At 37.4% G+C, this 14885-nt stretch overlaps 1 protein-coding gene across 2 annotated transcripts in view; it reads right to left on the bottom strand.

Moving 5' to 3' along the window:
- Positions 1–14885, bottom strand: part of LOC150081790 (flavin reductase (NADPH)) — a 115505-nt gene that overhangs the window by 11940 nt on the left and 88680 nt on the right. For both annotated transcript variants that reach the window (XM_090379670.1, XM_090379671.1), the window contains one exon: positions 12834–12965. In XM_090379670.1, the coding sequence (XP_090235796.1) occupies positions 12834–12965 (132 nt within the window). The remainder of the gene's footprint in view (positions 1–12833; positions 12966–14885) is intronic.

Raw genomic sequence — 14885 nt, 5'->3', positions numbered from 1 at the left:
TGATTTGGAGGAATGGTCATGTCCGTCTGAGTTCCGACGGAACATCTCCCTGCTACCTTCTGGGCATAGGTAGGTCTGTTGATATTCAGGGGTTTGACCGATTTCCTTGCCTCCTGGTATGATATGTTAAGCTCTGCCTTCAGCCGTTGAATCTCTTTTTCTTCTTTCCACCTCTGGCATGCTCGTGAATAGGCCGGGTGTTCGCCTTCACAGTTAATACAGGTGGGTTTTGCGGCTGAACATGCTGTTGTTTCGTGGTCCTTTGCACCGCATCGAGCGCATGCAAGGACTCCACGGCAGGCCATTTGAGAATGTCCATACTTCTGGCATTTGAAACACCGTAAAGGGTTCGGAGCATATGGACGCACTGAACAGTTGATGTATCCAGCTTTAATCTCATCAGGAGGTTTAGGAGAGTTAAGTCAGGATAACGCTCCTGGTTTTAACAATTTTTCCATCCCTTCGCGCAGTAATTCTCTTGACGGCAATGACTCCCTGTGGTTTTAATTCGGAGCAGATTTCCTCCTCGGTAACGTCGAGAAGGTCCCACTCCGAAATGACTCCTCTCGATGAATTGAGTGTTCTGTGTGGTGTCACTGTTATAGGGATTCCTCCGATTGATGTTACTCGGAGTAGATGTTCAGATTGCCGGTCGTTTTTAGTTTCAATTAAAAGGTCTCCAGAACGAAGCCTCTTAACTGATTTGGGTGAACCTGCTAACCCGTCTAACCCTTTTTGTATAAAAAAGGGCGACATTTTACCAATTGGTTTTTCAGTGGTGGAATGCATTATTAGAAATCTTGGGACAGGCCCTGATGATGATGTTTCAGTTCGCTGCCTCTTTGTCGCAATAATATTATCTGCCTCTCCGTCTATGTTTTCAGATAGGGACCGGGTTGGGGCCCCTGAAGAAATAGGTTTATCAGGATTCATGAGAGTTTTTAAATTGTTCAGTGCCCGGGCTCCCCACCCACCACGGAGCCCAAAGGGACGCCCACTACCCGACATGCAATAAATGCGCTCGGGAGTGGGACGCCAGGGCTACCCAGACACTATACCCGCACCGCCGCCAGCCTGAATCCTGTCCCTCGGACCATGAGGGTAGGGGCGTGGCATTGACACGGTTGACCCTCTCAGGTGAGCCTACTAGCCAATTGATCCTAGCCGGGCCTTCCAGGACCACCCGTCTTGTCGAAGCAGGGGCCAAAGTGGTGTATTGAAGCTGGGCCCCTCAACCACCAGGATCCCCCTTTCCGAATTTCCACGGGTCGCAGCGCACGGCAAACACGCCGGATTCCATTGATGTAAGACTGGAACCTGGGCTGTGGGCGTTGGATCCCAGTGATGCTAGTCTGGAATTCTAGCAGCGTCACTGGGAGGTCCCCTCACCACGTACAGGTGCCCACGTCGAGGGGTGTACAGTATGAACCAGAGCTATAATGCTCAATACGTTCTACGTTGATTTTTAAAATAATAAGAGAAGTTTACCTCAATATAGTATGTAGAACACTTCTGTATGATACTCTCCAGAAATTAAAATGAAAAAAAATCGAAACACTTACATTAGAGTAACAAATAATTAAAAAAAAATAATTAAAAATCGATTTAACACAATACAACTCAATTTAACACAATTAAAAATAAGAAAATTAATTAAGTGGTAATACTCGATAAACCTGATTATATTAATAAGTTAGAATCAGTTGTTTCAGATACCTCCACTTATCTTGAAGTAGACCCAGCACTATTTATCAATTTAGTCAATCAATACAATAAAATGATAACCATGTATCGAAAAAACAACTACATTACTATGGCTCAGTTAAAGGAATTAAAGGCCAGAACATGCGATATTCCTGCACTTTTTGGCCAGGTAAAACTGGATTTCAAGACTGGATTTCCTATTTGGCCTATTGTTTCCTACAGAAACTTGGCATTTTTATCCTTGGCCACACGTGCATATAGCATTATAAAACCCTTTAGACGGGCGATAAAATTTTGGATTAAGAACTACAATACATTTAATAACGTTAAGGACTGTAGACTTAGCGACAATGACAATTTATTCTCACTAGATGTTACCTCATTATATAAAAATGTAAACGTTGAATACACATTAGATATTATTTGGGATATGTTAAATAATAACTTGATACCGATTAATTATACGAAGCTTCCTATTAAGGAGATTTTTTACTTAATTAAACTGTTAGTTGATGCCAACTATAATACCTTTCGAGACAGTGTACATACAAATTTTTGGTTTGCCAATGGGAATGAGCCTGAGTGGCTTAATATCAGAGATCTATCTCACAATGATTGAGCATATACATTTGAAGACTTTTCGACCCCGTATCACATACTATGGGAGGTATTTAGATGATGTTCTAGTTATTACTGATAGTAGTACTATCCAAGACATTTTATATTCATTTAATAATATCCATTCTAGACTCAAATTTACATTGGAAAGGAAAGATACAGATACAAAGTCATTAAATTTTCTAAATTTCACGCTTACTCGGGACTCGCATAAAATCCAATTTAACACCTATTAAAAACCTACAAACACCGGTATGCTTCTACATTATAACAGCTATCACCTGTTTACCTACAAAAGATCGATTATCTTTAATCAATTTCTAAATGCCTACAAATATTCAACGACGGAATCTGCTTAGGGCTCAGAAATACAAATATTGACCAGCAGATTCTTAAACAGGAGTTATCCCCTTGCTACAATAAACTGAATTCGGGTACAAGCTAAGGATAGGATACAAAATACTACAGCAACCAACAATAGTAATATCAAAAAATACTTTATTTCTGTTCCTTATGTTGAATAGTGGCAAAAACAGCTTAACAGATTCTTCAAAAATACCGAATTTAAAATTGTGGCCAGGCTATGGAAATTACACACTTTACTGAACAATCACTCAGTCCTTTCCTCGTTCGCAACACAAATTAATGACCTCGTATACAACATTTCTTGCAGTGATTGCGACTGGTCTTACCAAGGTTCGACGCATTTTCCTTTGAATATTCGTGTTAATCAACATGCAGCCTCAGTTCATGCTTCTCGGGCAGCAGCATCAGAATTAGCCTTTCATGCCATTAACAAAAATGCTTTTATTTAATAAGGCCAAAATACTTAGTGTCCAATGTAATTATATGCGACTATTAATTGCAGAAAATGTAGAAATTAAATTACACGAAAATTCTGTTGATGTTTGTCGGCCATATCTGATCTCCGATTAACAGGAAGGAAAATCTGTTTTGCAATTTTTTCGTTAAATTCTTTTAATTTTCTTATTTTTAATTGCGTTAAATTGATTTTTAATTGTGTTAAATTATTTTTTTAATTATTTGTTACTCTAATGTAAGTTTTTCGATTTTTTCATTTTAATTTCTGGAGAGTATCATACGGAAGTGTTCTACGTACTATATCGAGGTAAACTTCTCTTATTATTTTACAAAAATTATCATTGTATATACTACATACAATTCCAGGAATTGTTGTGATTTTTCATTTTTCAAAAATAACAAACTCCAATTACAAATTTCTATAAAGTATGGCCTGTATTGTGACGTCACACTTCTGAGCTTTTGGGTTTGTCCTTCAGTGCTAGCCAGGTTGCGAGTATTTCTCTTGAATCGCACAAGTGCTTGATTGTGAATGTAGTTGCAGGTTAAAAGATACGAAAGTGTAATTCAAATTTTGTTATTCAGTTGTTTCGTCTCCACATTAAAAAGGTAAGTTTTAATAAATTGTTATAAACAAACTTTTCTTTTATGTACTTAATTTCTTTTAGTTTAACTGTAACCATATATTTTATTTTTACAGGTTATAAAAATATATGCAATTATTAGTTATTTAAAATATATGTCTCAGAATTCGATTTTTGTCTTATTTCCAAACCGAGTTTTAGACACAGTAATCGAATTGGGAGGGCGCAGTTCTTGTAAATTTTTTTGAGCAGAACATTTTCCTTGTTAAAATATTTTTTCTTATATTGCAAAAATACAGATTTTGAGCAAATTCCTATTTAAAATAATGTATTATTGAGTAGTTTATATTTTTCTAATCATACATTGCAGTCGCATAGCTCGACAATGAAAAATCTCATTGTTGACAAAGGGGTACGAGGTTATCCACGTGTTGGACAGGATTTTGCAGCTCCGCCGAATGCCAAGTTTTTAATTACATCTAGGTATTTTATTGAATTAATTGTTATATTAAATTATTTTCTATAAGTAGCTTGTAGTCCTAGTCAAGTTCCTTTGGTTTATTTTAAATTTAGATAGCAACTTTGAAAGTTAATACTTAGTGTCCGTAGATTTTACCGTTCGTCACTTGTGGCCATTGTTATACAATAAGGAATAGTGTAACGTATATCCTGAACTGAGGTTTAACGTAAAACTAGATAGCAAAATACGTAGCACAGTGTTAGTTATCTAAGTATCTGTTAACTTAGTATAGCATTATCAATTAATCACTGAAGTTTATTAATCTTATTAAATTTCATTGTTAATAGACTATAAAATATAGTCTATCAGCACAGCACACCATCAGGCATCTCTCATATTGTGAAGTTATACTTCATAACTGGGTTGCCCACCCCACCGAGGATCAGCCAACAAGCTTTGAAATGGTGCTGTCTGGGTGGTGGTATCTGCTGAGAATAGGTAACAGTAATCTTCTCCACTGGTGAAGTGTTACTTATTCGAGGTAGTACAATACCATGGCAATTCATTGTGAAGGCATTCACAATATGAGATATAACCAAAACAATGTCAATTTAATTAATTGATTTAACTACAGGAACTCCCCGACTTACTAATACTAGACTTATGGAAATTCGACTTTATGTAAGTTTTTTTAAGCTGGTGCAAACTTAAAATCATGGAAATGTATTTTGTACCCCATATGAATAAATGGAGGTATCGTGAAAATATCATGTGAACCCAATAACCCAGTTTTTGGGGGTTTTTTTGTAATTCGTTCCAAGTCCTTGGAAGTTGAAAATTTTGCTATATTACTAAGCTATTTATCTCTGTAAAAGGTCATATTTATAATGGAAATTGCACTACCCTTTCATCGTTATCATAAGTTCCTGTTATAAGAAGCAATTTTGAACGCCTTCGTGATATTTTCTAAAGCATGTTTCTGGAGTTCACGACTAAAAAACAATTTGCACTTTACGGTTTATTGGGCTTTTCTGTTAGCGCATCTAATTATAAACAGGTAGTAAATTCGATCGTATTGCATTTGCAATAATACCAATAACTGCAATTGTGTGGGTTTTTATGCTATTATGGTGAAATGTGTTCCCCCTTCCTGAAATCAATCATATAAAAAACAAATTTTCAGAAACTTCTCTTCATTCCTATTTATGTATTACAAAGAAAGGACAGCGACAACAAAAAGTGCAAGTGGTGGTAGTGCCAGGAAACGAAACAAAATTGATTTTGAAATGAAGATGATTAATTTAGAAGCAGAACAAAGTTTGTCATCTATCGCAAGAGAATAGTCTTGCTGCTTCAAAAGTGAATAGTACTTTAAAAGGATAGTGCACTATATGAGCACTGTCAAAAGATCAATGCACTTAAGATCAACAGTGTTCAGGTGCTATATCGAAGATGGAACAGCTGTTAATAATATGGACGGAAAATCCGATTCAGAAGCGAGTGCCCCTGAGTCTAATGACCATGCAAGCAAAAGCAACAAGTATTGATAAAGATATTAAGGATAAGTACGGTGAACCCCAACCCAAGTTCGTGGAAAGCAACGGGTGGTTTAATAGGTTCAAGCATCGCGCTGGTTTCGACAACGTTAAAGTATGTGGCGAAGTTGCCAGTGCTGATTCTGCAGCTGCAGAGAAATTGTGATGTGTTGGAAAAAATTATCGATGATAGCGGCTATTCAACGCACCAAATTTTTAATGCTGACGAGACTGCTCTTTATTGGAAAAAAATGCATATCGAACGTACATTGCCAAAGAGGAAAATACAATACCAGGTTTCAAGGCATCAAAAGATGGGCCACACTCTTGCTCGGGGCTAATGCAGTGGGAGATTACAGATTAAAACCACTGCTTGTGTACCATTCTGGAAATCTTCGTGCATTTAAGGGCGTCAATAAAGGCACCCTACCCATGCATTTCTGATTGAACCAGAGAGCATGGATAACAATATTTCTCTTTGAGGATTGGTTTAAATGCTGCTCCGTTCCCAAGGTTGGAAAATATTGTAAAGACAACGATGTTCCTTTCAAGATTTTTCTTCTATTAGATAATGCTACTGGACATCCTACGCATCTAGATGATTTCAATTCGAACGGGAGAGTCATATTTCTACCGCCAAACACGACTTCACTCATCCAACCTATGGATCAGGGTGTTATTTCAAATTTAAAAGCATACTATTTACGTACATTTGCTCAGGCATTGTCTACAATAGACGATGAGAAAAATTTTACGTTAAGACTTTTGGAAATCTTACAACATTTACCACATCATCTTAAACATTAATAAGGCCAGGGTGGAAATTACTAAAAGTTAATTAAATGGTGCATAGAAGAAAATATGCCCAAGGCACTTAAAAGGTTTCGAAGGATTTGAAAAAGACGAATCATATGAAGAGGTTACAGAAAAGATTGTAAAGGTTGCACAGCTACTTCAGTTGGAGGTTTTGCCAAAGACATGGAGGAGTTAATAGAGGAAGAGGAGAAGGAATTATCTAACAAAACTTACTGACTTGTAGGCAGCAATAGTGAAAGAAGAAAATGATGACAAAGTTCAAGATGAAGTAAATGAGGAGCCAAGACACTTCATCACCAGAGAGATGGCAATGGCATTTCTTGAAATTGCAGCAGTAATGGTGAGGTTTGAGATGAATCCTGACAGCGAACAATTCTTAAAAGTTAAGAGGGGTGAATGATATGCTTGCTTACTAGAAAGAAATCTACGATGTAAAGAAAAAAGCCACCATCCAGTCAGAGCCCTGACTAAATCTCCACAGCCCTCAACCTCAGTAGCAGCGTACTTATCAGCTGAAGATGTTGATTCTGGTAAAAATGCTGGAGTGGTAAAACTTACTGATGTAATGCCTGTCTCCTTTTTTTTGTAATTTTATAATTTTGAATCTTTTTTAAATTGCACGCTTTTGTAATTTTTACTGTGCACGAGATAAAAAATTGAATAAATACAGTAAACCCCCGGCTATTCGCGGTATCTGTATTCGCAGTCGCTGATTTAATATAAAATGAAACCTAAAAAAATGTGAATTTTAAAGCACCGTGACATTTTCCGCCATAAAAAAACATAGGCGTGGCTAAAATCATCTTTTCTGGTCAAAACAGCGCTCAGTGGGTGGAGGGAGAGGGGGTGACAAAATCGCGAGCTTGGATGTTTCTCGCTAATCCTTGTTCAGAGTGTTATGCGCTTGTCATGGAAGGTTTCATCGTTTGCTTTTAATTTATATGCTTATAAATTGAATAAAATTTATCAATTTATAAATTGATATGCTTACAAAAGTGATAAATCTACCATTTTGCAGTGTAAAACAGACTTTTTTGAGTGTGTTAACGGAAGAAAGTGACTTTATTGTGGACAAGTTCTTTCTAACCCGTACAAAAATATGGCTACGAATAACAAGGAAAATATCAAAGAAGGTGATGACATTAGCGAATAAAATTGAGTTATTAGACAAAATTTCTAATGGTGAAAGTGTCTCCTCAGTGGCAAAACATTATAAAATCAATGAGTCAACGGTACAATGAATCAAAAAATTGGAAGAAAAAATCCGCTGTAGTGTCCGTGAAAACGCGCTAATTGCTTCAAAAATTTGCTCTGTAACTCGTGATGTTAAATTTAAAAAAATGGAAAAAGCTTTAAATCTGTGGATAGAAGACCGAACTCAAAATAAAAATTCCGTTAAGTTCACTCATCATTCGTGAAAAGGCAAAACTCCTTTATCAACACTTTAGCGAAACTGGTGATAGCACTGGCGGGATAAGTTTTTCAGCTAGCAAAGGCACTGGTTTGAAAGATTTATTTGAAATTTCTAATAAATATTACATTTAATATTAAATTGTTTCTTATTTTCATTTTGATGCCATATGCTTGCATTTCACTATGTACTGTCTATGTACATAGTCATATTATGAAGATACAAAATTTTAGACTAGTTTTTCTTATATATTTCATACTTTGGAACGGAACCCCTTTATTACTATGGGAGCAATAACTCAGTATTCGTGTTTTCAGTATTCGCGGCATTTCTCAGGAACATAACCCCCGCGAATAGCGGGGGTTTACTGTACAATAAACAATTCTATTTACATGTTCGTCGAACATTTCTTTTTTGATTCAATAAATTCAGCTAGCACAGTTGAGTGCTACACAAGCATTGGGAAATGCTTGTGTAGCACTCAGCGTTCTGCGGAATGCAACCTTTACGTAAGTCAGTGAGTTCCTGTACTTTGGTAGATGGCTACATTAAAATGATGCTTTTGCACAAACCTATAATGTTATTTCATTGTTAATTAAATTGTACTTAAATGGAATCATGATCCAGACTAGAGCAGCAAAACAACGGTCACAGAAAGCGAAAGTGTTGTGTCTCGGGGAAGAACCGAAGGGGGTGATTCTCCAATGCATCACAGTCTAAAAAGATGTGCAAAATGTGAAATATTTGTGGATCTTTCTAGAACAGGAAATGATCTAGCCAAGGAGGATGTCTGTGTCTGCTAAGCACAGAGACTGTGAAGAAATTAGGTGCCAACTCAGCATTCTGATGGGAGTCTATGAGTTGGAGGTGTAGGGTAGATGCCTTTGAGGAAATTAATACGAAGGACCCAACAAACTCTCAGCTACCTAAATCAACACCACAGCTCACTCCTGTGCATCAGGCAACATAGCGGCAATCTCCATTGCAAAATGTGCTGGTTCCACAGGAGCTAGTTATTGTTGGTTACTCTATTGTTAGGGAGACAGGGACTATATTGGATAAGTGGAACAGGACCACGGCATGTCTGCCAGGGCCAAAAATTGATGACATTGTAGAGCAGATATCTTTTATCTTTATCTTTTAAGGGCACAAAAGGTGATATCGTTGTACATGTTGCCACTAATGACCTTAAGAGTAAGAGATCTGCAGATTTAATTAAAAAGTACAGGTCAATGTTGAAAAAAAGTTGAGTTAGGGTTAAATTTGAAAGTGTCTGCAATTCTGGCCAAGCACGACAAAGGGGAGTATAGGATGAGAGCCTTGTCAATTAATTCGGCCCTGGAAAGACTGTGCGAGGCTCATAGGGGATTCACGGACTAAAAGATTAACAATAGCCACAGGCAGAGGCGAAAGTGATTCTTGCACTGCTTCTTTGTAATAAGCAGACTAGACAGCAAATTGCCAGGGATTTCAACAGCTCCTGGGAGTCATCATTGAACAAGTAAATACATGGGCTGTTTTAAAGTAAACAAGAGTAAGGAAAGGTACATGTATACTTGCATGTACACTAATGATAGAAGTATAGTAAATAAATTTGATGAATTTGAAGTGCTGATCAAGACATCAAAGGCAGATATTCCTGGGATATCAGAGACATGGTGTCACACAGATATAAGCAGTGCAGAATTGGAATTTGGGGAGTACAATGTATACAGAAAGGGTTATGCTGATAGTTAAGAAACACATTAAATCTAAGGAAGTGCATCCAGTTGACATGGGTGGACAGTGCAATGTTGAGTCAGTTTGGTGTGATATAAACAATGGAAAAGGGAAAAAGAGTATGAGTGTGTTATAGGCCTAATGATTCTGATGAGTGCAATGAACAATAGTGCAGAGAAAGAGTGGACCAGTAAATCAGAATGTCTTGTAACGGGGAATTTTAACTATCCAAATATAGACTGGAAGTTGTGGTTGGTCACTCACACACTAGCAAGATTTTTGTGGATTTATTGGATGATTGTTTTCTACAGTAGCATGTTAGAGAGGCAACAAGAGGGCAAACACTCTTGATGATTTTCAGCAGTGATTTTGCATGCATTATGAATTTACAGATAAAGGAACCAGTAGGAAGCAGTGATCACAGTGTGCTAAAGTGGGATTTACTCAAAGAGATAACTACCATCAGGGCTAAAGGGAAGGATTTTTGCTTTCGTAAAGGCAACTACAGTGGTCTGAGACAGTATTTAAATTCTATATGGTGGGCACAACTGATGATGTTACCAACAGCAAATAAAAAATGGGAAGCATTCAAAGAAATTATCTTGGAAGCTACTAGACTTTACATACCAAATAAGAAATATTGTTCAAGGGTTAGGCCTAAATGGATGCCAGATGTTGTTGTTATTTGGTTTTTAGGAGCATTAGCAACTAAGGCCATATTGCTCCAGGAATATGCGGTGGTCATTCCCTGACCTTTCCGCATCCTCTGTATTTGGTGGTGACGAGCTCGAACCCTAGTCTAATCAAGAAGCATGTGCTAGGCACTGCTGCTCCTTCCCACCTGGCTACGGAGGCACCTGGATGTCAGACGAACTAATGAGACATATGGCAGAGAAGAAAAATGAATGGGATACATAAATTAATGGGTGACATGGAAGCCTATGATAGATATAAGATGGTCTGTAACCATGTCACAGAGGAGATTAGGCAGGCAAAGGCAGATTATATGAAATCTTTGGCAAAGGATGCAAAGAAAAACAACAAAGAGTTCTTTACCTATGTAAATTCTAGAAGGAAAGGGATGAATCAGATTGGTCCACTGGATATTGATGGTTCAACTGTTGATCCTGCTCAGGTGGCTAACACACTAAATGAGTATTCTGCATCTACTCTGCATTCCCCTCCCTGAATAACTCATGAGGAGTTATTCAGGGAGGGGAATGCCAGAGGTGAGTTAAACTCTGGCAGTGAGCTAGATGATTTTGTAATAACTGAGAGGAAAGTGGAGGAGAAATTGTTGAAGATAACCATAAAAAAGGCACCTGGAGTTGATGGGATCTATCCAGTTATATTAAAGGAGGCAGCAAAGGAAGTAAGAAAACTCTTAGCCATGATTATGAGAGCTTCTTTGGACTCAGGGCAGGTACCCATGGACTGGAGATGTGCAAACATGACCCCAATTCACAAAGGAAGATCAAACGGCGACACAAGTAATTATAGACCTGTTAGTTTAACTTCTGTTCCAGCAAAATTAATGGAGGCACTGGTTAAAGAAGCATTGAAGGATCATCTAGAGACAAAACTTCAGTTATAGCCCAGACACAGCATGGTTTTGTTAAGGGAGAGTCTTGCCTGACCAATTTGATTGGATACTATGATGCAGTCACAAAAGAACTGGATGCAGGTAATAATTTTGATATCACATATTTGAATCTTCGAAAAGCCTTTGATACTGTTGCACATGGACTGCTGCACAAATTGGAACAGTGTAGCATTGGAGGAATGGTTGAGTGGAAGAAGACAGAGCGGTAATCAATGGACACTGCTCTTTGTGGACTAATGTTAGTAGTGGAGTCACTCAGGGTTCACTGTTGGGCCCATTGTTGTTTTCTGAATTTATAAATGATATTGATGATGGTATATCAGGCTTAAAGTCCAAGTATGCAGACGATACGAAAGTTGACATGGTTGTTAATGGCACTAATGACAGTACATTGCTGCAACAGGATTTAGAAAAGTTGAGCAGATGGGCTGAGAGGTGGAAAATGAAGTTTAACATTGACAAATATAAAGTACTACATATGGGAAGCAGTAATCCCAGAGTAACATATCAACTCTGGTACTACACAGAGTGGTAGAGAACGAAAAGGACCTGGGGGTAATTGTGCAGCCAGATATGAAGTTTTCTGAGCAGTGCAGATGGCCTGCAAGAGTAGCTCATGGGGTCTTATCAGTGATATACAGGAATTTTTCTAGCAGGGATAAGGAGGTGATTATCCCCTTGTATAAGGCAATGATCAGGCCACACTTTGAGTATTGTATACAGATCTGGAGGCCTCATTTCAAGAAGGATGTAGAGCTGCTGGAACGAGTACAGAGAAGGGCAACAAGATTAGTGAATGGAACAAAGAGTTGCTCTTACGAAGAAAGGCTTAAGTTTTGCAAATTACACTGTCTGGAGACTAGGCACCTGCGAGGTGATCTGATTGAGGTGTATAAAGCCTTGAATGGTTTGAGCATGTTCAATGCTGATGGGATTCTTCACCTGATAGATTCTTCACCAATAATCACCTGAGAGGGTATAAAATCAAATTGAGGAAAGACGGTTGAAGGATAGATGTGCGGAAGCTTGCCTTTAGCCAGCGGGTGGTTGATTGCTGGAACAAACTTCCATCTGTAGTTGTAGAAGTTGATAGCTTAAATAGATTCAAGGCAGAACTTGACAAACATTTGGAGCAAGTGGATGAGTGAAATAACGGGTTTTTTTTTTTTGGCTGATGCTATATAAGCTTGCCTTGCATCATGTTCCTTTGCTAATGCTAATAACTAAAGGTGACATATGTAAATCAATGTGCACATAAAATTAACTTAAACATGAATTTTTCCTAATTGTGCGATAATTAATTGACATTTCTGGAATTTTCTGCAGAGAAAACAATTTCAAAAACAGCTATTAGGAATTTCAGCTGCATAGATGGAGTATATGAAACACAAATTGCTGAAATAATGTCAGGGTTGAATCGACACCATGCAACTGATTCAGTGTTAATATCACACACTAGTTTTCTCGTCCCTCAGTTTCAAACTGACATTTGCTGTCTGGTATTTTTTTCCACTTTTTTTCTCCCAGTTTAATTAGAAACTATTTTCATTAAAAAACCAACCTGATATATGTGGTGGGCAAAGAGCAATCCATTCTCGGTCACTTTCTTTTAAAACAGCAAGCATTCGCTCATGGTCCTCCGTGACTGGTATATAGGGTGCAGGTACTTTTTCTCTCTCCCAGAATAAAAATGCTTAAAAAATAAAAATTTCATAAACCTTAATAACAAAACATCACATTAATTTCTTTACACATTAATAACAAAACATCACATTAATCTCTGTATTACTTCAATAGAATCCAACAAGAGATTATGTTAGATAATTATGGACTGGAGCACCCAGCAAGTTACTGCTAAGTTTAATGTTAATTTCACTTCAACTTCAGAAAGCAAGAGTGGCATAAGTATTAAAAGGCAACTAGCACATGTAATAAATTTATTTGCATGAGTTGGCAAAAGCCCCACCTATGCATGAGGGGTGTTCAATAAATGATCTATCTACCTATTGAAGGAAATGAGATAAAGGCAAAATTCTGGTTTTATTTTTCAATGCAACTCCCCTGAATTTCAATACACTTGTTTCATTTTGTTAGCAATGAGGAAATACCAAACAAATAAAATTTTGTTCTGTTAATCAAAGAATGCAGAAACAGCAGACTTCAGTTCGTTATCATCAGCAAAGCAAAGTAACCTTTTTCTTGATGTGTCAAAACAGGAAATATCACTGGGGAGGCCAGATCTAGACCATAAGGTGGATGGGTAAGTTCTGTAGAGTCACAGTCTCTCAAAGTAGCAGCAACAGCATGTGGCCTGTGCACTGGTGCATTGTCCTGAAGAAGCGGCACACCTCTGAAAAGTTTTCCACGGCATTTTTCTTTTATGATATCCCTTAGGTTGTACAGTAGAGATGCATATGACTTCCCAGTGACTGTCTGCTTGTGTTCTTAGTAGTGAATGTACAAAATTCCCTCATCATCATCACAAAAAATGGTGACCATAATCTTGTCAGCTGAAGGTTGTGTCCAAAATTTTTTGGGTGGGGAGAACCCTTGTGCTTCCATTGCATTGATTCTTGCTTGGTCTCAGGATCTCAGAAATGAACCCATGTTTCATCACCTGTAACAATTGTGGAGATGAAAGTTTTGGGATCCCTTCCATAAAGCTCTAAATTCTCCTTACAACACTATACTCTGAATTGCTTCAGTACAGGGGTCAGAAATCTACTCTAAAGCAATATACTCCTCCTTAGGGAGCAATGCTATTTATTTGATGTGTACTACCAATGCTGAGGTGTGATAATTCTTTCTTCCATCAGTATTATGAAGTTACAACTACTGCATGATTATATCACTCTGAATATAATCTGGGGATTGGTCAACCGTGATCTATGCCATTTGAGAATATAATTTTGACACAACACTTCAGTGAATTCAAGATGTAAAGAAAAATGCAACGGAGAATATAACCTACTTTTACCAACAAGGTAAAATTAGAGCTAATGAAGATCAGAATAATACAGCTGGGGATAGTAAGTTTACACACACACTATATACAGTTAATTACAATTCATTTGATTTGCATCACATTTGGTTTCTGAAGCTCTTGAGTGAGTGAGTGAGTGAGTTCATATGGGACATTTAGCATATCCCAGCAGGAGGGGTATTTAGAGTTGCATGGAGAGACTGTTTAATAGGAATTAAAGTGTTTGAGAATTAGAGAAGTTTCTTGGAGTATCTTTAAAACAAAGTTTACCCTAACAGGTCTCCTATTTCCAGTCACTTAACCCTCTTAGGAGATCCTAGAACACTTCCCAGATATTTATGGATAAGAATCAGAAACAGATTACTCATTGATTAGCAAGCCAGAGAATGAAGAGAATTGATTGGCAAGCCAGAAGATCCAAAAGGAATAGTAAGGTTTTGATTTTACAGTAAAACCTCATTAATTCAAAGTTCAAAGGACCAAAATATACCAGTTTTGATTTTAAAGAAATATCCATACAAGGTAAGAACATTAGTATTAAATTCACCAAATTTTCAAAATGCTGATTTTCACAATGTTAAGAATCCTTCTGTTTTCTTGTGGTAGATGTTTGTAAACAGATGATTAATG

This window comes from Mastigoproctus giganteus, chromosome 8 (assembly GCF_048544385.1).
Source record: "Mastigoproctus giganteus isolate SK-2022 chromosome 8, ASM4854438v1, whole genome shotgun sequence".
Classification (NCBI taxonomy): domain Eukaryota; kingdom Metazoa; phylum Arthropoda; class Arachnida; order Uropygi; family Thelyphonidae; genus Mastigoproctus; species Mastigoproctus giganteus.
The sequence above is the reverse complement of the archived record's forward strand: the minus strand, read 5'-3'. Positions and strand labels throughout refer to the sequence as shown.